Source organism: Paramisgurnus dabryanus, chromosome 8, assembly GCF_030506205.2.
Source record: "Paramisgurnus dabryanus chromosome 8, PD_genome_1.1, whole genome shotgun sequence".
Classification (NCBI taxonomy): domain Eukaryota; kingdom Metazoa; phylum Chordata; class Actinopteri; order Cypriniformes; family Cobitidae; genus Paramisgurnus; species Paramisgurnus dabryanus.
The window spans coordinates 25,186,979-25,212,792 of NC_133344.1; the positions used below are offsets into that span (position 1 = coordinate 25,186,979).

Genomic DNA, 25,814 nt, shown 5'->3' on the forward strand with positions numbered 1-25,814 from the left:
GGTTCAATTTGATTAGCATTTAGTTACTTTAACTGCCACAATTAATGCACCATACTTTAGCTAGAGATTAAACACCACCAGCTACAGAACCACAAGATAATTCCTCCACAGCATTAATTCATGTGTGGCAAGCAACGTATACATTGCTATCCGGAGTCCATGTTGCTGTATTTGCAGTGCTATTTTTTATTTAGATGGCATTATCCATTGCTTCAGGCCTGGGTCACTCTTCTGTAACTTTTTATAAATTTTCCCACTTCGACATCTTGATTTCCAGCTGAGACTGAGAGCTAGTTGGCTGGCTAAACGCAGGCTCATCATCAGCATGGCGTCAACACAAACACATGCAGTGGAAAAAATGTTCAAAACCGCCCAATTTCTGCCAACACTGACTGCAGGCTCGTCCAGGGAAGGAACTAGTGACTCACAGGGCAGGGCATGCCAGGCAAGGCCCCCCAGTGACCACCGGGACTGTTCCTTTGGTGTGTAAGTGTGTATTAGTACATGTTAACGATATGCAAAAGATACATACCCCAAAGTAAAAGGTGCATTATCATCTCCAACTTAAATCTCTTTTCTTGGACTACAACAAACACACGGATTGTAGGCAACAGTTTACTTTCTGGGATTGGTTACATTATGAAGACCAATATTATCATAATTCCTTTAGCTTTGTCTCACAGCCTGTAAGTTAACTCCTGTTAGCAATCGAATCTTTCAAACATGGTAAGGAGCTTAACATTCCGCCTGACGTCAGAGTTATTCAGACCAATCACAACATACAGATTAGCTGGCCAATCACGGTCAGTTTTGTACAAAATCTGTACGTTTTAGAAAGACAGGGAAATCTGGAGCTACAAAAATGTACGAAAATGATTGTGGAAAATCCATGCAAACACATTGTATTATACCAAACATACATTTTTTTTTTTAGCAATGAAATAGGTGCTCTTTTAAACACTATGCTATTGCCATTACTGGACCATGCGTGATATGACCACATAGTTTTTTTGATAGTAGTATCAAAGCAAGCAAGCCAAAGAACAGGAAAGTAAAATGTTAACTGAGTATTTCATGAAGAGGAACTTTAAAAAATATCAAAAACTGAGCAATATAAACTGAGGTGAACTGGAGTTGTGAAATCATTATGTATTCCTTTAGCTTGCAGCAGATGAAAACATGTCAAGACTGCAGTCTGACCCAAAGTGAAAGCGCTGAAATATTGTCAGGTTAGCAAAAGATTGGCCTTATCACAGATTCCTTCCTCAGCTGTGACACAACAGAGACAAATTTTACATAAATCTAGCATGTTAGCGAACTGCCATTACAGATGTGTTATTATTGCACTTTAATAGAATATCTTCTATTCTTGGCTAAACGCTGAGGGCTGTAATCATGAAACTGCTGTATGCATGACAACATACTTAATAACATTATTTAACCAAACACATCACATATTCCTCCATAGTCATTATTCTCCCCCAAATTAAGCCTTTAATATAGTCTAGTCTATAGGCTATCAACAGATTACAGAATTCAAATTAAAGACCTGGGAGCTTTCAATATAAAGTTTAATAAGTAGGTTATATTGATAACTGCAGCCGTCTTTTAATAATAACACAGCACAAAACAACATCATACTTGTCTCCTGTAAATTAAAAATACTCATAATTACGCTTTGATAAACCAAACTATAAAAATGTGGATTTGTTTTCATTTCAAACAGTATTCTTTTTTATTTCTTAAATGTCATGATTTTTCACAACATTATCCAATAAGAAAAAATGCATAAACCCATGTGTGCGTGTATATACTGTATAAAAAATTATCTAATATATGTTTATATTAAACCTTAAAAGCAACAAAAACAAACAAATAAGAGAACATTCAGGATGTAAGAATGTGACAATGTGTTACCCTGAGCATGTAAAATAAACTGCTCATGTCAGATCTAAACACAAGGTCACTTTATACTCAAACTCTCCAGGGAGAAATTAATTTCGAGACAACATGTTGCGGTAAATAGCTGCACCTGTCGTGTTTTCGCAGCAGTGATAAACGCATAGAGACCAAAGAAGCCAAATGGTGCTGTTGCATGGCAGAAGTTAGTGAGGAGGGCTGTCTGGCTCCAAATGGGAAAATGTCACGACCCTTTGCTGAAATTCTGTCTCATAATGGAGCATGACCTTGATTGGTCTACAGTGTTCCAGAAAACCAAGGCTGGTTGAGAAAAACTAGCTGTTTCTTGTAAAGCCGTAAAATAATAAAATAAACAAAATAAAGCTATGATGTAGTCGAATGTCACAAATGGATTCCCTAAGGACAGAGGAACGCTCAGTATGATAATAACTTGGTCTGACTGCCACTCTACCAATCTCTAAGAAAAGTTAGGACAAAACCCATCAAACTCTTACCGAAATCGGTCTTGACTGAAAATCATTACGCAGAATCCTTGTTCACTCCATTATGTTGCCTTTACTGTCAAACAAATATACTCTGGATGCAATCTCTGTTCCAGTGTATTGTACAGTATATGCATAAAGTGCTTTAATGTATGCTTCTGTTTCTCTGACACAACATACAAGCGCTCGGAAAAGTTGGCAGACATCACCGCTGGCTCAGATCTATGCAAGCCGGAACAAGGTACGTTTGTATTCGCTTGGCTCCACAATAGCTATAAAACATGAATCACCCTGTCTGTTGCAGTACAATCCCCCTGCAGGCCTAAAAAAATGACCTAGCAGCTTACCATACCAGCTGCAACTTCAGTTATATACAGGCTCTCCCGAGATGCTGCTCCGCACCTGCAAACAAACCTACAAGCACTTGTGTAGTTTTACAGGCCCAAAATGCAGTTTTTGCTCATCTTTGGAGGTACAATAAACTAAACATCTGGTAATGTCGCACTGAGTCAATCCCTGCTCTGATTTGCTGCCATCTCTATTGCTCATTACGTTATGTTAAAGGACAAGTTCGGTATTTTACACTTAAAGCCCTGTTTTCAGATTGTTTATGGTGAAATAGAACGGTTTTGACTGAAATTTCGACATATGCGGCTGCCCTGAGATTTTTCGTATGTTTGTGTTTCATCTCACACCTCTACAATGGGTTTAATGGTGCCCTGGAACAATCCTTCCTAAAATGCATTTAACTTTCGTTTACAAAGACGTGAAACTTACCGAGTGGTCAGGGGTGTTCACTGATATGCTCACACAAAAATCGCTGCAAAAGATGCTTTCCAACAGCTGTTTTAGCATTCGTTGTTAACTTGTTGACCTTTTTTTCCAAACGCCTCACACCCGTACATTCTTCCGCTTAGAGCTTGAATAATAGACACTCCAGCCCAGGTGGTGGCGCTAATCCGCCATTACCAATTGCAAGAATAGAAACAAAGTTCCCGGCGCGGAGTAATACCGTACCTCACAGCACATCTAATACATGTCAATGGATTTGGTAAAAACTACGATAAAACCTGTTGAAATGCGTATTTTGCAGCTATTTTTGTTTGAGCATACCAGTGAACACCCCTGATCACTCGGTGAGTTTCACGTCTTTGTAAACAAAAGTTTAATGCATTTTAGGAAGGATTGTTCCAGTGCACCATTAAACCCATTGTAAAGGTGGGAGGTGAAACACAAACCCCCCAAAATTCTCGGGGCAGCCGCATATGTCGAAATTTCAGTCAAAACCGTTCTATTTCATCATAAACAATCTGAAAACAGGGCTTTAAGTGTAAAATACCGAACTTGTCCTTTAAAATGGAAGGTGACAGAAACGGCGGTCTGAAATGTTATCCGCCACAAAATGAGCCGGGTGTGCTATTCAAGGCAAAATCTATACATTTCTCTGTTATAGTTATCTGTTTATGAACGATTGCGTGTGTGTAGAGATTAAGAGTGAAGGGAAGACGACAACATTGATTTTTCTTTACATCCTTACAATGTATTGGATTGGATTCTGACAAACAGGAACGCTGTTAATTATTCAACACACATGAGAAAAAGTTGTGTGGAAAGAATACTCTGTAACTTACAGCTTATCGGTTTACAGCCAGACACAGGGAATCATTTAAACTTGGTATAAGCGCTTCTTGTATTATTGCCTCCCTATGACAAATCACTTTATTTTCCTAATCTTTGTAAGTTTGGATAAAAGCATCTGCTAAATGCCTAAATGTAAAAAAAGCCTAAATGTAAATGTATATTCTTTGATACAGATATAATCTCAGTCTCACACAGCACACAATCTATTCATAGACAATGAAATTGCATATTACAGATTAAAATATATTTATATTTATTCATTTTAGCAGACGCTTTTATCCAAAGTGATTTCCGTTTTTATTCATATTTCCCAGTGTTACGTGGGAAATCGAACCCACAACCTTTGCACTGTTAATGCGCCACATCAATGTGTCCGAGGGTAGGAAGAAGATGCTTTCTTACACATCAGAGTGCTAAAAAAAACACACATTTTAATTAATCGTCAACTAAACAAGACAGCAATAAACAGAGCTGGTTGTGGAGGTGCTTTGATAGATGCAGGAGGTGAGGAAACAGGGTAGATGTGGAGGAGGAGAACATCGTGGCTTAATTACTACATGAACGCATCGGGTAAGTCGGAAGCGGTTTGTTTCGCGTTTGAACGACAAGGGGATGACAGAGCCGGGTGCAGGAAAGGAAGCGTTCTTATTGGCTGCCTAATAATTGATCTGTGAAAGCAGAAGCCTGTTTTGTGTGGATGAAAGCAGGCTGCTTTATCTGATCTCAGAGCCAGCGGAGTCAAAGGCATTGTTTTTGTAATATGCCACCAAATAAGCAGATCAGTGCTGGTTTAGCACATTTCACAGGCCTCAATGCAGTGAATTAACAGCTTCACACTTAAATGCAAGCAACTGCGGTTGCCAACTTTAGCAAAGGAAAATAAGGGACACAGTTGTTTTTAGATAGCTCTTACAGTATGGTCATGTTTATCGGGATGACTTGAGGAAGAACTTATCACAAGATTTGACTTTTCCCGACTCATGTTAGTGACTAAAAAAATCATTGGAACATTCAGAGCAATTTAACTAGATAGCCATTGGTAGAACTGTGTTGTTTTGAACAGATTACAAAATCATTGTTATTGTGGCATCTTAAAATGGAAGAATTTAAAAGTATTTCTTATAATTCCACTCTGAATTAATTGTAAATGGCTTTACGTGATTCAGCACTAAAAAACATTCGAAAGGCAGTCGCTTTGATTTTGGCTTTTTGAAATATGACTTCATCGCATGTAAAAAAGATGAATTTTAATGGCACGCCGTTATAAAGGTGTCACACACCATTACACACATTTCATTAAGTTACCTTTTACCTATAACAAATTATAACACTATGATTGTGCCTACATCAGTGTCATGACAAGCTAATACACAGTTGCGCTTATAAGTGCTTTGTATTTAAAGTGACATTTCACAAGACTTTTTAAAGATGTAAAATAAATCTTTGGTGTCCCCAGAGGACATGTGAAGTTAAAGCTAAACATATTATATAGATAATTTATTATTACATGTTAAAATTGGCACTTTGTAGGTGTGAGCAAAAATTTGCTGTTTTGGGTGTGTCCTTTAAAAGTTGGATAGTACGGATTAAGGGGCGGTATTATCCCCTGCTGACATCACAAGGGGAGCCAAATTCCAATGACCTATTTTTTCACATGCTTGCAGAGAATGTTTTACCAAAACTAAGTTACTGGGTTGATCTTTTACACATTTTCTAGGTTGACAGAAGCACTGGGGATCCAATTACTGTATAGCACTTAAACATCAAAAAAGTCTTCATGATATGTCCCCTTTAAGGTAGGGGTGTGACGAGATCAAGATATTAGCATAAAGTTGAGTTTGAAGCTAAACCTTTTACACTGCATGCATTATATGTAATAGTTTACTGTTGGTGGATTTTTGTTTGGGTTTCCAATAATGTTTGTTTGGAAACGCATATATAGTCTGAGACGTGTTGTGTGTGATCATTCACATCTAAGCGTCTACTAAGCAGTTTAAACCCTCACTCACACAGTTTACATGATTTATTGTGTGCAGGTTCTTGGTCAAAAATTACAGTGATTGTATCATTTCTAATGTAAAGAATTGAACATCGCATCATGCCGCATTACCACCTTGGCTGTGCATTTTTTTTTTATAATTCAACCGCCCGTTGTCAATTACTCTTTACATAATATCCTGTATTGTGTAATGCAGAGGTCCCCAACCACTGGGTCGCGACACAGTACCGGGTCGTGGACAAGTTGCCACCAGGTCGCAAGAACGTCCTGAAAAAAATAGCTACGTAATAGCTTAATCGAGTATTATGCCATTTAAGAGACGACTTTATGTAACATAGCGCCTATAGCCGCAATTCATCTGGCATCTCTCCTTATCTCCCCATTCACTGCATTTTTTTTCTGTTCTGTTACTTGAACTTTAGGCTCGAGCTGCCTTCGAGAACAGCAAGCAAAGTTTGTTTACCGTTAATTATTAAGACTAAATGGACAGGCAAACTTGTAAAACAATGAAAGTAAAAAAAAGACAATCCACCAAAATATGTTTTTCACGTCTATATAATATACTATAAATAAAGCAATTATAAATGTTCCTAACTCATAGTTGTTTGATTGTTACCTCCGTTTATAACGTTATACATTTCGCAAAGGAGGGTTTTAGCACTTGTTCAAACAGCAACACAGCGACCACCCTGTTCGCAAATTTTTTTTAAAGCTGAAACCGGTCCGCTGTGTAAAAAAGGTTGGGGACCCCTGGTGTAATGCACCATGATTTTCAAATTTAGTAGTGTGAGCATGTCTAAGATTTGAGAAAATAATATCTGCCAAGATTTTCCTTATGCGTGTGCTGCATCCAGATTTCATGATCGGCCAGGATTTAAAAAATCCTGTATTGTGAGCCCAACTTAAGACGTGAAAATACAGAACAAATGGCAACCTGTATAGATTAAGTACTGAATGCACAATTCTGCATTATACACATATGCAAACCACACGCTTTCCATTGCTAAATCAGCTGTAATAAAATGTACATTTGCACTGATCAATATAGTGCCAGATAGTTTGGACAGCATTAACATCAACGTTGAAAGCTCATGCATATATTAAATGGGCTCTCTCACTCTCTCTCTGACTATGTCTCTCTCTCTCTCTCTCTCTTTCAGTTTTCTTAGATTTGCTGTTTCAACCTTAATGAAGTCGGTTTATACTGCTATATTCATTGCTTTAATGAGGGATGGTGCTTTAATGCTTCTCTCCAACAAGACAGAGACTGTGTGGGTGCTAATAAACACGACAAAAACAACTTCTCTTAACCAAATATCTGAGCCCTTCATTAATTTTTTGTTAGCATTTAATTATACTCCAACATTACGACTGACATTAGCAGAGCTCTCTAGGGCAGAATGTAATTGACAGTAATTTTATATTAATATAAATTCTGAAGAGCTCTTTTGGGCTAAAACATGTGCAGTGATTTGCATGTTGATGTCACGTCGGTACAACATTTGTTCGAAACCTCTTGGGAACCATACCAGTACTATTTGATAGAGTTAACAATCTAAAATAGATTTAGGTGAAATGCTTTCCAGTATAGTTTATCTCGTTCAGTGCTGATTTTTTAACATCCAAAAGACTGAGAGACCACATTGCATTTCATTAATTTAATAAAAATTTAGCAGAGCATTATCACCACATTATCACCATAACAATTTGAGTGAAAACTTGAATAGTATCGATATTTCCCTCTTTCGCTAACAGCATGTTCCCCAGCTGGCATGGATTTTACAAGTTTGTGCAAAACCAGATGATCCATGTCATCCCAGCATGCTTTGAGGATGATCCAGAAAGAGCATGCTGTTTGTTTCAATAGCAGCAAGAAAATCGCACCATCTGTACAAAGAGTTAACACGGTCAAAGTTGCACATTTGATTATTGACAAGTGCGTAATCTGTTCACTCAATAAGCTTTATGCCCAGCTGCACTACTTCCTGAACTTCAGCCAGCTCCTTGTTTCCTGTCTGCCATTATTGGACAAACTGATTAATCCAGGTGTGTATGATTATTGTTGTTGTGCCTACTGAGGTCAGGCACACCTGGATTAATCAGTTTGTCCAATAATGGCAGACAGGAAACAAGGAGCTGGCTGAAGTTCAGGAAGTAGTGCAGCTGGGCATAAAGCCTATTAGGAATGCGTAGTATTTTTGATTTATACCTCAAACTTGTTAAACGTCTGTCAAACCCTTTCTTTAACCTGTTATGGTGCTTTTCCATTGCATAGTACCCCACGGTTTGTTTGGGTCAGGTCAGCTCAGCTCACCTCACTTTGACTTGGTTAGCTTTCCATCGAGTTTATATCACTTCGCAGTGGGAGGGATTATAGGTGTGTGGTGTTATATTTGCGCTGCCTGCTGCTGTATCATACAAGTGAGAGCATTGTTGGAATGCTAAACATTCATTCATTTAATTCTCAGTCTGCCACAAAATCTGACTAAAAATCGTGTTTATCACTACCTCTGTGTCACATGACAGTTTCTATATAACAAATACCGGTGGCGTCGTCAGTCGACGTGCTCCGCCAAGCCTCATTTAAGTTGCATATACACATATAATGTGCATGTGCATTGCGAATGTGCCGCTACAAACTGCAAGTCTGGAAAAAAAATGGTATGGTGTTCCTGGTTCTCAACCTTTGGATGTTTTTCATCGCTAAAATGGAGTTTAGAAACTTATAGGAGAGCACAGATGACAACATGTTTGCTCGAGACAGCGCAAGCTAGCATGAAGGTAAAGCAAATTTTTACATTATAGCGATTAACGCTGGTAGTAACGATTCTCTCAGACCAATCAGTGATCTACGGTGTTTTCGCGTCACGTTTGGTATCAGCTCGGATCGCTTGGAACCCCAACCAAGGTAGTTCTAATAAAAGTATCGGGTACTACGTACTGCACCCAATGGAAAAGCTCCTAAAAGTAAGATGACCTGACCCAAACTGTAGGGAACTATGCAATGGAAAAGTGCCAATAGATTAGTTTATCGAACCCAGAAAGTGGACTCGTTGATCCCATCGTATAAGTAATGTAAGTTTAATTTCCCTGAAAAGTGTAAACATTGTGGTTCTATGGTGCTTGCAAAGTAATACTTTTAAATTTCATTTTATGTCCAACATAAAGGCTCACCAAAGCCTTGAATCTGGGCAGCTCGAAATGGTTTTTGCAACGAAGGTGCTTGAGACGAAACTAAAGGTCTAATTATATAGTTAAAGATTAATTTGTGGCAAAGAAAGATGCTAAGAGATTTGTCGGAGCGGTCACATAAATGATTACTGAAATTTGTTTGGGTTGTCATTGATGAGATTAAATGAACTTAGAGCTCCATTTATTATTTGGTGTTTAGCTGTTACAGGAAATCGAATTGACATATTTATATACTGAGTGAACTCCACGAGTTGCAATGCTGCAAACCATTAATGTTTGCTTTTTTACTGGCCTTTGTTTACGACACCAACATAAAACAAGCACACTTCACGTTCTCATTTCCATTTTCCAGTGTGTTAATTCTAGGAGTTACGTTCTCCCCAAGGCTGCAAGTCTGAAGTGAAACCCCATGGCTTTAATTAACAGCGATTACAAATTACTCCTTTAATGTGAAGCCTGACGAGAGATACAGACCATGGGTTTCACCGCCTGAAAGTGTGAGACATTACTCACCTATTCTGAATGAGAGCGGGCCACTGGTGGCGTTTCTCACCCACATGGCTAAGAGGAGCAGAGGCGCCCAGGCTGCGAGCATCTTCTTTGACTCCTCATGGGTCCAGCCCTGGGGGTCTCCCTTCACACAGCCACCTGACAAAACAAACACAACAGCAACACTTCACAACATGATACATTAAACTTTTTTACAGTCCGAAAATTTTTTATACTGTATATAAAACGGCTAGTTTCTCTAGAAAATTCCATTAGGGAATAAATTCAGTTTCATTTGAAATATAATCATTTATTTATCATGCTGCAGTATTATTAACCTCACAACCAGTTAATAAGACAACATAGACAATGTAATGTGACAAGAGTATCGGTCTAATTACCATAATGTATCAGATTTCTACCAGCATATGTCTCATATCAGCTGCACTATCCAAAATAATTCAAGACAACAATTAGACAAGCCACTTGCACGAAACAAGTTTTTACATTTACTGAAGTGCTACAAGCATTTTTGTTAAAGGGCCATGAAGGTCCACAACACATTTTTTAGATGTTAACAGTTATATACCTGTTGCACATCACTTAATGGTGAAGGGTCTCGGTGTGAGGAGTCATGAATGATTTTGTCAGCCCTTTAATTCACTGTACACATCCAGAGTGAGTAAAAAGGCTGCCAAAATCATTCATGACCCCTTACAACCCGTCCAACACCTCTTTGATCTTCTGCCGTCTGGTCGTCGTTAGACAGCACTGAACACAAGAACAACCAGGCATAGGTACAGTTTCTTCCTCAGGCCATCTACCTCATAAACAGTTAATGTCGCCGTAGGCAAAAAAACAAACAAACAAAACAAAAAACATGTGCAATAAACATGTGCAATACCATTACAATTATACTTATTTACCCTGAGCACACTATGGGCTCTATCATACACCCAGCGCAATGCACGGCGCAAGTGTCTTTTGCTAGTTTCAACCCGGCACAATTATCATTTTCACGGTTACCGCCATGTTGTTTAAATAGCAAATGCATTTGCGCCCATTTTTGCGCCCATGCATTCTGATCTAAAAACGAGGTGTGTTCAGGCACATTGTTGGTGCATTGCTATTTTGAGGCAACTAAAATAGACTACGCCATTGCCAACTAAAACCTGGTCTAAAGTCTATGGCGCAATATGTTTTTTGTTATTTAAAGAGCGCATTAGTAATATGCGCCTATAAACGGGACGAAAGCGCGGGTTTGCTTATCACACACATGGATGCGCAGCAGCACAAAAAAGCTTTTAAATATGAAAAAGTAAAGCATTCAAATGTAAAAGATTATTACGGAGTCTCTTAGACATAAATGAGGATCGATTATGAGACGTTAGAAGGCACAAAGAGGATTCATTGTATTTGATGACTCTGTACCTGTGGATATGGTGAGATGAGAAAATTTTTTAAGTAATGCTTTAAAAAAAACTCATGGCGCTGTCCGGGTGCTGAAACGGCTCTCTGCACGTTTGTAAATTCTTTATCTTCTGTTTGTTACAAATAAAGTATTTTTACAGTACAAACCTTTTCTTACATACTTGTAAATTATTTTTATATGATATTGGATAGCCATACATTTACAGCAATTAAAGACTGCTATTTTTACTTCCATGACTAAAAGAAAACGGGTTTTAAAGGTTTTAAAGGTGCCATTTGTAATAATTGAGGTAAAAGATTTTAAAAAATTAGCTACACGCATCAAAAGAATGAGAAGAAATAAGGGCAAAGGTGTCATTAAAAAAATGACAAGGTATAGTGCTGCAGAAATATCAATCTGAATTAGCATGCTAAATTACTAGCTACAGCCCGACTGGTGTTGTAATACCAGTTTCGACCATGGGAGGCGGTATGCGGGCCATGCACATAACCGCCAGCCAAACTGCAATACACGAATAAGTCGCATGTGTGGGAGTACAGCCCTCTACTACTACCGCTGTATTCGAAAACTAAAACAGCTGACTTGTTGGCTTAAGATTCATGAAAGCAGCTCAGAGAAATGCAATTCGGACAGCCATGGATTCGGACATGCCTTGATGCCTTCCTGCCTTGCAATAGGGGTTTCGGACGTATTTCAGTTCAGGGAAGAGAGCGGAAGAATGGCTAAAGCAAGAGACATTTACCACTACCACAAACATTTGCTGCAGGGAACAACGTGCTCGGAATCACAAATAAAATATGATACTGGTAAATACTGGTACTGCTTTTCATCGCTGGAGACAACTAATGGACATGAAAGAAATGAGGTTCAACTCCGAAATGACAACATTTCTTTTCGATTGGTAAGTAAGATGCTGTTAGTATTTCGCTAGAAGTTCACTTATAATAGGCATTGCGATAACCTATGCTCAGCTTGTACATGAACTACGGCTTTGTGCAGTAAATGTGGCTCCATCTGAAAGCAGCTGATGGCGTTTCACTTTTAATCAAGAAACCGGCTTCACTGACGAAGGCGCAATGACTATCGCATACAAATTATTGCGCATCCTTAGCTGTTAGCGTTTAATAGTTAGCTCTACCCACGGATCCGATCCGGTTTTCACCCGTTATCTACCAAACTGAGGCTAAAATGTAACATTAGCTAAGAAGCTTGAAATGTCTTCGATTATAATGAACACCAAATGGACGCACAAAACGTAGCGGAAAACATTGCAATTTTAATGAGACCGAATGTTTTTTTTGTGACTAATGATAACTTAGTTGCTAATGTAAATCAAACTTGATATATGCTGCTAAATTTGCAGCTGCTAAATTAAAATAGACCAACTCACTTTTCTGGAGGTATACTGCCCCCGTCTGTTTGGAGTGTGGAGTATGAATTGATTTTTTTTGGGGCGGACATGTTAAATGGTCCCTTTAATAAAAAATAACAATTTCAATACAAGTAAAAAACAACACAATTATTTATCATTAATCTGTGGGGCTTCTTCCTCCGCTTAGCTTTTCAGTCTCCAAATTCCGCTTTCAAAATAAAAATTAAACATAGCACCAGCACAACTGGCTTTTAAAGGGGATGAGAGCTGAGACTCTCATTGGTTTATTGCACATTATGCCCAAAACACTCCCAAAACGCACGGCAGAAACATTGGGATTTTATGACACTTTAATACTGTAGCTAAGTTCCAGTTGAGTTGTATCATCTATTCAGGAGAGTTACAAATAGCCAGGCCTGTAAAATGCTTTACTTGCTCAAAAAACATTTAAATTACAAATATTGATTTGACCTTTTTGGCCACCACAAAACTAAAATATCTAATGCCGACTATTACATGACACAGCAGATGCTGTTTTTAACAATAGATAAGATTGCTACATGAAAAACTCTTACAAATGTTATCTGTTGCATTTGCTTTGAAGATACAGTGGCCAAAGGGAAAAGATAATGCTCATGTCAATCTTCTTTTGCTTATGCAGTGCATAAAAATGCATCAAGGATCGAGCAGCTAGCTTCCAGAAATTCATTTATCAAAGCTGGATGCAATGACAATTAGAAAATGCACGCAAATTCAAATCAATTTACTGAAATGCAATTACAGCAAATCAGCTTCAATGACTTTGCATGGCCTGTGCACAGCACCCATTATTGCAGCATACAAAATAGAATGGACACAACAAATAGACTCCCGGAGGTTATTTTTAGTACTGTACACTCAATAAATACATCACATATGTTCAAGTTCACTTCCTAGTTCAGAATGATTAACCCCTCCTATTAAGATCATGCATAATCATCTTTATATAGCTCTTGCCACATAGGGATACTGTGTTGAGCTCCAAACAACATAAATATCATAAAAGCACGTAACGTAGTTTAAGGTATTTTAACCCATAAGAAACAACACAACAATAATGACATTATTATGAGGCTTCTGGATGCAAATACAGGCTACAGCAGGCGAGCACAATACCATGATTACTTTTCATATTTTCCTCACACAAACTTAATATATATCTTCTCATCACTTGCAACAGTTTTTTTTTTTAAAAAGCAAACAGGTTAACAATGACATTATAGTGAGTAGATACTGCATTTCCAGGCATTGTTCCTTTAAATCTTTGGAAAAGTAAGCTGGGGACATTAGAAGGAAACTGATAAGAGAATTTAGTAATAGAGATAAGTAGAGAACCGGCAAACACCACGCAGCACAAAGCAATGCTTTTGACTGTGTAGGGAAAGAAATTTCTTTTATCGTATATGAAATTGTCATTGTTCTCAAAGAGGAACATGTGACCCGCACACGCTGTGTGTCTACAGTTTTGCTTCTGCCCAGGCAAGCAATAAAAAACCTGTTAGAGGCGAAATGAGATGGAGTTGGGTGACATGAGACACTATTCAGTAAATAAGCAGGAATCCCACACATACCATAGACTCCAAATATCTTATTGTTCCCTTTCAGTCGGTCACTACGACGTCACGTCGTGACCGACGAATTGGGAACTCGCTTAGAGAGACCAATCTGCTTCGAATACTACTAAAACGCCAATGAACTTGGCATTGAGATATTTGCATAATGCTGGCGCCGCCCCGCCAGGTGCGTATATAAGCCACAGGTGCAAATATGGAAATTAGCTTTTTTCGCTTCGAAAGCCGGCATTATCTGCTACTGAGAAGCTAATCTCTGCTCTTCTGGGAACGGTTGCTGAAGTTGATTGACAAGCAGTACTGACACAGCGGACGCTCGCAGTATTCCACTGCTCTGCATCTTTTTTGTTTTGAGTTTAGTGTGTGCGTTGCCTCTCCCTGTGCGCATCATCAGCTGAGCACCTAAGAGTGATTTCCCTAAAGAGTGATACGTGAGAGCTCTGTGTCTTTTTAAAGACAGCCACTCTCTCGTATATTCGGAGATCAGCGTCCTTTTCAGGATAGCTTTTCCTCCGTGCGATCTTGGATACGAGAAGTACAGGGATTCCAGTGACGGTCACGAGCGCTGTCTTCGTGCTATGGCGAGCACTCCGAGGCTGCGTTCGTGGAGAGCTTTTGCTCTCTCTGTGAGAGCATAACCCTCTTGGATTGCGGAGACGACTGTCGTTTCTACGGGAACGGCGTCCGCGCCTTTGCAGTGCTGAACGCCGCCATGGTGCGGCTGTCAAGCGCTCGCAGGACGCTCTTCGCATCACTACGCTGAGTAGGACGGAGGATGCGTCCTTCACCTACCGGCCTTCTCATCCTCAGCCGGTTGAGGCTCCGGTGGAGACTGCAGAGTCGTGTTCTGCGATTTCTGCCGAATCCACTGGACCTCCTTCTGGTCCCGTCACTTCTACAGCATCAGAGGGGTGCCCATTTTTTTCCCTCCGAGGCGGAGTCTTCCCGGAGATGGCGGCCGTGCCCGCTCGAGCGGCGGAAACGGTAGAGTTGGAGGGGTTAATCCCTCTCCGCCCGAACCGTCCCGCCCACATGATTGGTACTTCGGAGCTGCCCGGGCCTCTACGGTCCTCACCTCCTGTGCCTGCCTTTCCCGACGGCACGAAGAGCTGACGTGATTTGCGGCCGTCTCGGCCGTTCAGCTTCACCCCTCATCTCCCTCACTAACGGAGCCGCTAAGGGGGGGATCCCTTCAGTTGAGCGGGGGGTTGCGATGCAGCTGCGTTCCTGGAGGGACCTCCCAACCCTTCCCTCCCGTGTTTGTATAGACAGTCGTCCGGTTACGGGCGCTGCCCATCAGGCATGCAGAGACGCGGCTTCAGCCCTGCACGCATTAACGTACTGCAGGTTCACCAAACGAGGCTTTAGAGATATACGAGGGAAGCCGCGACCTTCAGTCGTGCGATGTCCACCACAGTGTTCAAGATCGCCACCCTTGGCTATGTCTGATTTATATGACGGAACAACTTCATGAATGCTCCTGTCTCACAGACCGGCCTCTTCGGCGAGCCCGGGGAGTCGTACAGCTCCGCTGCGCAGACTGAGGCGATCTCCTAGGTCGTGCCCCGGCGGATGAGAGCTGCCCTGGTCCACCAACGCCGGCTCCTCAGTCTGCCTCTCGCCGTCCGCGTCCTGCGGCGGCCACCTCCGTTCCCCTCCTCGGACCCCATCTCGGCAGCGCAGGGGAACCGGTCGTCAGCAGCTCGCCCCGCCCGCTTAGCCGCTTCCCGTGAAAATCGGGAGTTTAAGTGGCCAGAGACGGGCGACCCGGAGTGGCAGAGGATCACTCTTCAGGAGACAGTGATTCGCTCCTTCCCCCGGTAGAGGGTCGGGTGGAAAATCCTTGGTTTGCATATGTTCCACCGGCTGTCCAGCCGGTACCCACTTAACCACACATAAGAGTGCATTCCTCTTTCCTCTCCAGGTCTCCGGAGGATCGAGAGAGCCGTGAGCGTACACCTGCTCACCCTACCTCTCCTCTATCGCCAGCGGGTGTCCTGAGGAGTCCGAGCTCTCCACTGAGCAGACCGGACCACCAGCACCCTCATCGGAGTCTGCGCTCTCCGCAGAGGAGACCAGACGACCGTCACCCTCAGCGGGCTCAGGTCAGTGTCTCACACACACATACTGTAGATGTTTATGCTGTCACGGCAGACGCACCGGCAGTATCACCTGTCTCGCTTCGCTGCCCCACCGCGGGTACTGCGGTAGTGTCGTTAATTCTCCTCGTACGGTCCCGGGATGCTTCGCTTCAGTTCCCAGCCCGTCTCGTTGGGTTTTACGCACTATCCGCCTCGGTTACGTAATACAATTACCGGCACTCCCCCAAATTCTCGGGCATTCGTTTCACTATTGTGAAGCGTCCGATGCACATGTACTGCGTGCAAAAGTCGATGTCCTGCTGGCGAAGGACGTTTCGAGCCGGTCCCTCTTACCGAGAATGATGATAGGGTTTTTCCAGCCTTTATCTCATAGTACCCAAAAATACGCGGTGGGTTACGACCGATTTATTTACGCACCGGCTCTACAAATCTGATCCTTTAGGATGATACGCCGAGGCTCGTATTTCAATATTCAGATCGGGTTGCAGCATAGACCTGTAGACGTGTACTTCATGTGTCCATCTCCCCTCGCCTTAGACCGTTTTTCGCTCTGCGTTCATGGAGTGGACATACTAATACTAAGTACACCATTCGAGCTGTCTCTCTCTCCCCGTGTCTCCATGTGCTAGTCACGGCATTTAAATCTCCGAGAGAGAGAGCGTTGTTCGCATTCTGCTTATATTTACGTCAACTATAATGGCTCGTTCTTGGCAAACGTGCGCGAACACAGAGATTTAATGCTTCAGCATCTCGCTCGTTTAAGTCATCAGGTCAGCTGGGAAAAGAGCAACTTTGCCCCGTGCAGAGGATCCTTTTCTCAGTATGGAAATAGACTCGATCGATTTATTGGCGTGTTTTACAAGAGCGCGCAACCAGTCAGTTCTGACTTGCCTCGGTTTAATTCGAGGAAGTACGCGGTCCCTCTGAAACAATTTCAGAAGCTCCTGGACATATGGCAGCAGCTGCGGCGTGACATCTGCTCGAGCTGCTTCATATGAGACCGCTTCAGCATTGGTTCTACGATCGAGTCTCGAGGAGAGCGTGGCGCAATGGCATACACCGTGTACCATTACACCTGCGTGTCATTTCTATTTTACCCCGTGGTCAGACCCAGCATTTCTGATAGCAATATATGCCTCTGAGTCGGGTCTCCTGGCATTCTGTAGCATGCGATGCCCCCAGCACGGGATGAGCAGCCACGTATGACGGGCTTGCAGTCTCAGGGGTGTGCATAGCACCCCAACTGCCGCGAGCGGTGCGCTGTATATCTGGGACTTGTACGCTCCGCTATGGAGATGCGAGGGAAGGATGTATTAGCCGACACCGACAACATTGCGACTGTTGCGTTATTTACCGTTAAGGCGGTTTTTGCGCTCTCGTCACCTGTCGCATCTCGCTCGTCATCTCCTCCTTTGGAGTCAGAAGCATCTGAGGTCCCTTCGTGCCATTCACTTTCCGGGGACGCTCAAATACAGCGGCGGACGCGCTTTCCCGAGCTGCGCGCCCCGGAGAATGGCGACTCCACCCCCAGACGGTCCGGCTAATTTGGAATAAGTTCGGTCGTGCGCAGATAGATCTATTTGCGTCACCGGACGATACCCACTGTCGCCTGTTTTATTAACTAACCGAGGACAGCCTCGGCGTGGATGTGCTGACACACTGCTGGCCGCGGGGGATGCGCAAATACGCATTCACTCCAGTGAGCTTAATCGCACAGACACTGTGCAAAGTCAGGCAGGACGAGGAGAGCCTTTTATTAGTCGCCCCGTACTGGACGACCAGGAATTGGTTTTCAGAGTTAATGCTCCTCGCGACAGCCCCTCCCTGGCGAATTCCCCTGAGGAAGGACTTTCTTTCTCAAGGAAGGGGCACATTTTGGCACCCGCGCCCCGACCTGTGCGATTTCCATGTATGGTCGTTGAGCGCGCGCAAGGTTTAGGTGATTTATCGCAAGCGGTATCTAACACCATCGACGCGGTACGAGCACCGTCCACAAGACGGGCTTACGCGCTTAAATGAAACCCTTTTTCGTCACCTGGTGCTCTTCGCAACGCGAGGACCCCAGAGAATGCTTAACATTGTGCTTTATATATCTTCAACACAGGTTAGATGGTAGGCTGTCACCCTCCACCATTAAAGTTGATATCGCCGCTATTTCTGCTCATCACTCGCTTATTAACGGCAGATCAGTTGGCAGCATGATTTGGTTATTAGATTTTAAGAGGCGCTCGCAGGCTAAACCCCTCGCGCCCTCCCTCTATTCCTCCTGAGACCTGTCCATGGTGCTGAAGCCCTACTACAGGTTCCGCGTTCGAGCCTTTGCAGTCTGCGAGTCTGAAGTTTTTGTCAATGAAAACTCTGACCCTGCTAGCATTGGTCTCCGTAAGAGAGTAAGGAATTTACATGCATTCTCTGTTGACGATTCGTGCCTTCAGTTTGGTCCTGCTGTCTCACTGAGACCCAGACCAGGCTACGTGCCCAAAGTTCCCACCACTCCCTTCAGAGATAAGGTGGTGAGCTTGCAAGCGCTGCTCCCCGGAGGAGGGCAGACCCAACCATGGCTTTATTATGCCCCGTACGAGCGTTACGCAGCTACGTGGATCGCACACAAAGCCTCAGGACCTCAGACCAGCTCTTGTTTGTTATGGTGGCCAGCAGAGAGGGAAAGCTGTCACTAAGCAGAGGATGTCTCATTGGATAGTTGATACTATCGCCCTTGCTTATAATCTGCAGGGCATTCCTTGTCCATTTAATTTGAGAGCTCACTCTACTAGAAGTGTAGCCTCATTTTGGGCATTCGCTCGTGGTTCCTCGCTAACAGACATCTGCAGAGCTGCTGGTTGGGCGACACCTAATACGTTCATTAGATTTTACAGTGTTCGTGTCGAGCCTGTCTCCTCTCGTGTTCTTTCCTCGTTAGGGGAAGCACAGAGAACAGGCTCGCAGGTCGGCTTGCAGCCTCCGACTGCTGCTCCAAACTGAGCTCAGTATGGAAGGCCTTCGAGGCAAAAACGCGTAATAAATTGTTTTGCCTTCCTCCGCTGCCTTGGCAGCCTGATGTTGCGGAGCATCCGCTGCCAGCCTCTCACTAGCTGCATCCTCGCGAACCTGTGTTTGGCTCGGGCATCCACATTGCGTCCCACCGGGTTCCTTTGTGAGTATTTTTCCGTGGGGTTAATCCTACTAGCCCACGTTTCCCTCAGCAGAGAACTGCTTTGCTTACACAGCCACGGCTGTCATTTAGACCTCAACTACGGTTGACTTTCGCCCACCAATAGCCCTTAACGGGGCGGTGGCTTCCGCAGCGTCCCTTTACCGCTCAGATAGGGCGCTTCCCAGTCGCTGGCACTACTGTGGGGTTAAAGGAACATCTAGTGCCCGGCCTTCTGCCTTAAAACCTAATTCTCCTTATCCTTAAGTGGAACCGGAGGGCTTTACGCAGACACTGGAAGAGGTCAGCCCTCAGTGGCGTTTTGGTAGGGATTCCCAATTCGTCGGTCACGACGTGACGTCGTAGTGACCGACTGAAAGGGAACGTCTCGGTTACGTATGTAACCCTCGTTCCCTGAAGGAGGGAACGGAGACGTCACGTCCCGTCGCCACAGGGCTGCTCCCTGCTGTTTATTGGCCGGTCACACTTTCCGGCTTTCTCAGCGAAAAAGAAGCTAATTTCCATATTTGCACCTGTGGCTTATATACGCACCTGGCGGGGCGGCGCCAGCATTATGCAAATATCTCAATGCCAAGTTCATTGGCGTTTTAGTAGTATTCGAAGCAGATTGGTCTCTCTAAGCGAGTTCCCAATTCGTCGGTCACGACGTGACGTCTCCGTTCCCTCCTTCAGGGAACGAGGGTTACATACGTAACCGAGACGTTTAAACTGGTGATTTTGCTCGTATAATAACGATGTGATTGCCGGCTGGAGAACTTAAGTATGCAAAGCACTTTTCCCTAATATGCTACTGTACAGTTTTGGTACTGAGAATTTGTAAGAATTTTTGTTACTACAAACACATATTTATGTATTGCTTTTAGGGCTGTCAAAATTAAACACAAATTCATTTTATTAACGTCCGATTAACGCAACATGCAATTTCAGAATTGATCCTTGGTCTAGCCCATAGTTGGATAAATTGAGACGGAGCAAACGTGTGGCGTCGCATTACTCGCTCTAGATTACTCACGGGATTTAACGTTGTGTCATCTGAATTTTTCACTCAAGCTTTGGCGAAGACGCGTTTGTGGCGAATAGCACATGTTTTCAAGGCAAACGCACCGCCCATATCGCGTCATTCGCATCGCCACGCGTTATTAAGAGAGATTAGGCCTAAAAGCGATCTGCCTCACGCTGACTGACACACAACACGCGAGTGCGTGACCCCAATATATAGACATCTACACAGAATTACAGTTTTTAAAATTTCTGATTTGACAAGAATTCAGGCAGATATAATCTGTTTTGACTCAATTTGCCAGCTGGGTGACAAATGATGCAGCAGCAAACAGAAATGGAGAAAGAAAAGGGACTTCTGAAAGGAAAATTCATATACAAAACAATGGCTGATGCTTCTGTCGAAAATGTAAACAGGCTGGTGTGAACATACTTTTGCATAAAGCATTTGTCCACACCCATGTTAAGAGTATTAACTCTTTCCCCGCCAGCGTTTTTTTTTTTTTTTACGTTGCCAGGCCAGCCAGCGCCAGCATTTCTCATGATTTTTACAAAAGATTAATGCCTTCCAGATAATCTTTAAATATATAAACATACAATATATCAAATGTTAACAAAATAAAACGTTTCATCTTTATTAGTTCTCTTTTTATCACCTCTCAAATATTGGTAAGTTTCTTCAAAAACACCAAATTTTGAGCAAATAGCTGAGATAATTAATTTTTTTTAAAGACTTTTGATAGAAATCAGATTCATAGTGATCCTCAAAACATACACGGACATACAGCTGTTTGCTCTAGGGCGATACTTCAGGGTTTTATAAGTTGGAGAAGAGCTGGTGGATAATAGCGGTATTACGGATTGCCAGAAATACTCGTCATTGGCAAGGAAGCGTTTTCTGTTGGCGGGGAAAGAGTTAAAAACTTGAAAAGTGTTAAAATAAGGTAAATTAGAACCGATAAAATGTAGGATTAATCTGCGATTAATCTAAATTCAAAATAGCACGTGCGACATGCATTTGCTATGGGGGGGTAAAACAAAGCCAAAATCACCATGCGTTTCATTTGATTTAATACTAACTAATTCAGTCCAGACATGAATAAGTCTAGACACAGTCTGCAGGACACACTGGTTTATAAAAGCATTACATTAATGTCTCACAATGAAGCAGCTTCCTTCAATTAGTGTCCATCAAAGGTCTCATCTCTAAAAAACAGGTTGACAGAATAGTTAGCACATTTATTCGTTGCAATCTCAGCTGACATCTACTGTCAATCAAAGCAAAGACAGGGAGAAGATGCCTCTTCTAAATGTCAATGAGAAGACAGAACCGCGGGGTAAATGCTTTGTGAATACACGCAGAATTCAATATACTCTTCGGGATGGAAAACAAACAGATATTTTTCTTAAAGGGTTGAGGGTTTATGGTTGATGTTTCACTTGATGTGTATGAAATACAAAGAAAATTTTAAAAAAATATGAAAATAACAACACACACCAGGGATTAAATTAATCATCTGAAATAAAAACAGACAAATGGCATTTTTTGCATGAACTCTTCTTATTTATTCAAAAGAAGCGAGTGTAAACAATGTTAGCACAGAATCTTTAAATGGATTGACAACTGTGCTTTGGGCCTCTGTTTTTTGCTGTCATGCTGACAAAAATATGCCACATTATGAAGAACTATTTAAAAGTCAGTCATCTTCACCCTCATTAAAAAGTTTTACAGTTAAAAAATAAGTAGTACTATTAACAATAAAAGTTTATACTTTCCCAACTCAAAACTTAGGCGGGACAACATTCTTACCATGTACCTATTGCGTAGAAGAGCAATATTATAAGGAACAGGTGCACTTTACTTTTCCAGCATATTTTTATAAATCTCTTAAAGTACACAGTAATATTACATAAAAAGAAAGAAGTGACAAATTTGAGGTTTAATTGTGACTTCAACCCTGGGCCAACAGTCCTGTTCTAACTTACAAACTTACCAGACACTGCCACTGCATTAGGAAATGTATTTCAATAAAACTTCAGTTTGCCAGACTACGAAATATGACTGGGATATCTGCCAGAGTTAACTTACATCTAAATGATCTCGAATCCTCACTAATGTATATCATCAAAGGAAAAACAGAGCAGAACATTGTAAAATAAGGTCACACTGAGGCCGATGGTTTAAAAACATACTTAAGAGAAACTGATCTGTCCTGAATCTAAATGGCTGAATAAACCATGTGGCTGAAGAAAATGATATAAAAGGTAATATTGTGACCAAATTCTTGGGAGATGGGTAGTACTGAGATTGTGAGATAAAACACTTTAGTCAATAAAGATTTCCAACCAAATGCAAACTTGAGGAGACAAAAACAACAACAACTCTACAAAGAATAATTAAAGGCGGATACTCTCCCGTTCTAACTGTGGCTCTAGGAGGACATAAACAAAAGCTTGTTAAAGTCAGTGGGTTCACTACGAAACCAAAGCTATAAAAGAGAGTGATTGGTATTTCACAATGCATACTAAGCCACCATGATTCCGGAAGGTCACTGGCAGGTTAAGACGTCACTGCCAGAAAATCACTTGATAAATCTGGATGCCACCAATAGTATGCACTGATGTTAACATCACCCAACATTCTGTACCAATGTATAGACGGTTTCATCGGACGCACCTGATACACGTCTGGATCCGAACCTTACTTCCGGTTTCGTTTTTTTAATGGTCTGACTAGTTACTAAACTGATCTCTTGAACAAATGCCTCGTCGAAAATAACAAATGTTTTGTTTTCCTAGGTAATCTATGTGTTGTTTTTTTGCTTGTTATATAAATAAACTACGTTTAAAGAACGTTGTTGTTATTTATTCTTACCGGAGTTTACCGGAAGTTACGTGCGGACCGCGACAGCCGCTTGTTTATGTTGTTACTGCTGAAACGGTCTATACAAACCACGAAATACACTGGGGGGGGGGGGGCACAAAGGGTCAGCAAGCTTAGCATCAGCTCAACTTCAATAAAAGGTGCAGAAGCATACTAAACAACAAAGGAAACATCTAAATGTGTTTTACTGATACAGAGAAAGTGCAGTGTCAAACTCACACAACAACACTGCATCTTGTTTAAAAGACAAGTGTAGGCATTTTATGACTACAATATAAATATGATTTTATAGTAGAGTCTCTGCCTACCTAAACAAAACTGGATAAAAAACTGACCATACAATAAGCAACAACTCTTTAGGCACCACCCCCTCGTGTGCAGGACAATATGGTTTGAAACTACATTAGAATACAAAATCTCCTATTGCAACACATGCTAGAAACATAACATTTTAAATACTGTATACTGTTACTGTATTAAGTGTTGTTCAATAACATTCCTGCATGGACTGTCTTCTCAAAGTATGTTTTAGGTGAGCAGGGGAAACACAAAGATAACCATGATCACAAACTGATTGGTCAACCTTACAACCATTAGTATCTGGTGTATCAGCCCAGTTACATACAGACCTAATCACTAGGAAACTACCAAATACACTGTAATTGTACTTCCTAAAGACATATTCATACTCCTCAGGTGTTACCGTGGTGGATTGTGCGAGCGGTGTATAATATAAGCACTCCATTTTATAATCTAATCTTTCACAGCAGTCTTAGAGGCTGTTTACACTTGGCATTAACATGCGTTTTCATCGATCGGATCACAAGTGGACGAGAGAGACACATTACGTTTACACCTGGTATTTAAATCCGTCTCTTTTGTCCACTTTCGACCGCATCTGTCCTGAATACTGTGAGGGGGTGGTCTGTGAGACGGTGGGCGAGTCTCTCTGCTGTCATTCAAACCCGAGCGTGAGTAATTATGAGTTTATATGGACGCAAACTATATTATGTCGGAGTCTGCTGCTTGTTTAGCAAGTATACATGCTGCACAGTGTTTTGTACGTTTATATGTTGGAGCTTTCTCTGAATTTTCAGCGCAATTGATGAAATAGGATCGCGCAACTTTCACACAATTTCAAAACGAAACTACGGAGATCAGCCGCTTTAGTTGTATCAATGAAAGGCTAAAAATAGCGCTGTTCACCGTATGTTTACGCCAGAAGTCAAAAAAAGACGTAAAACTTGTGTTTAATACCTCAGATTAGATAAATGGGCAGAGAGAAGGCGGTCGCGTGTGGCTGTTCGAACACATTCAACCACATTGCGTTCCGCAGCTCCAAAGCGATCCGATCGAAAGTGGTTTCGACTACCTCTGGATGTGGTTGAAAGTGGTCGAAAGTGAACGAGCTCAAAGCGTTTTGAACACCGTTTACACCTGGCATTAACGTCGTCCACTTGTGATCCGATCAACGAAAACACATGTTAATGCCAAGTGTAGACAGCCTATTAGAAAATGAGCCTTAATTTTAGCTGATTTAAAGAAAACATCTTTCAGATCCTTCCCAGAACTGTGCAGAGGCTCCTAGCCGGACCAACGGTGCTTAGCTTGTGCTGACACGGCCAAAAGATAGCATCCTATTTAAATAACCAGGGACAAATCCACAACTGCATTAACAGCATAGTGACAAAAGACAAACCCTGAGAACACAATAAAAGATTCGGTTCAGGCCCCGGACTGACAATTATCAGACAATTGAGAGAGGGTAGACAGTAACGTTTAATAATAAATTGCTGCATTTGGTATGAAAATACTATGAAGAAACATATTCATATAACTATCACATAGTTTTAGCAGTAACAAGATATACAAATGGCTTTCGTGGAACTCGCACAAGTTACCTCCGGTTAACTTCCACAAAGAAACAATAACAATAGAGTCCTTTTAAAGTAGTTGATTTCTGATACCAGGCTAAATAAACAACAAGTAGATTACCTTAGTTTATATTTCATTGCTAAAGCGTATCAAATGCTAACGTTACGTGTACTATATAATGTATACAATCTTAAAGGTGCAGTGTGTAATTTTTAGAAGGATCTCTTGACCGAAATGCAAAATAAAATGTAAAACTATGTCATTAGGGCTGTAAAAAATACCTTTTTATAATGACCTACATACACTGAGGGTCCCTTACGTGGAAGTCGCCATTTTGTGCCCCCATGTTTTTACAGAAGCTCTTAACGGACAAACATTTTTTACAAAGTTGTTCCCGACAACTCCGGTGGCGGCTAACGTAGCTTCTCTATGCGTTTCAAAAGTGAGGGGTGAGCAGTGGACTGAGCCATTTGTTGCAATTCGCAACATCACCACTAGATGCTGTTAAAATTTACACACTGCGCCTTTAACTAAAGATAGGCTGCAAACCTCCTTTCACATAGTGCTGATCCATGATCGCCGTCTCCTCTCCTCTTTAGGAAAACCAAATTATTTGTCATTTTCAATGAGGTATTTGTTCCAGAG

The 25,814-nt window shown here is 41.9% G+C and overlaps 1 protein-coding gene across 1 annotated transcript in view; it reads right to left on the minus strand.

The window, feature by feature from the left end:
- Positions 1-25,814, minus strand: part of grik4 (glutamate receptor, ionotropic, kainate 4) — a 381,199-nt gene that overhangs the window by 172,511 nt on the left and 182,874 nt on the right. The window contains exon 3 of the mRNA XM_065281202.2: positions 9,748-9,882. Within this exon, the coding sequence (XP_065137274.1) occupies positions 9,748-9,829 (82 nt within the window). The 5' untranslated portion in view covers positions 9,830-9,882. The remainder of the gene's footprint in view (positions 1-9,747; positions 9,883-25,814) is intronic.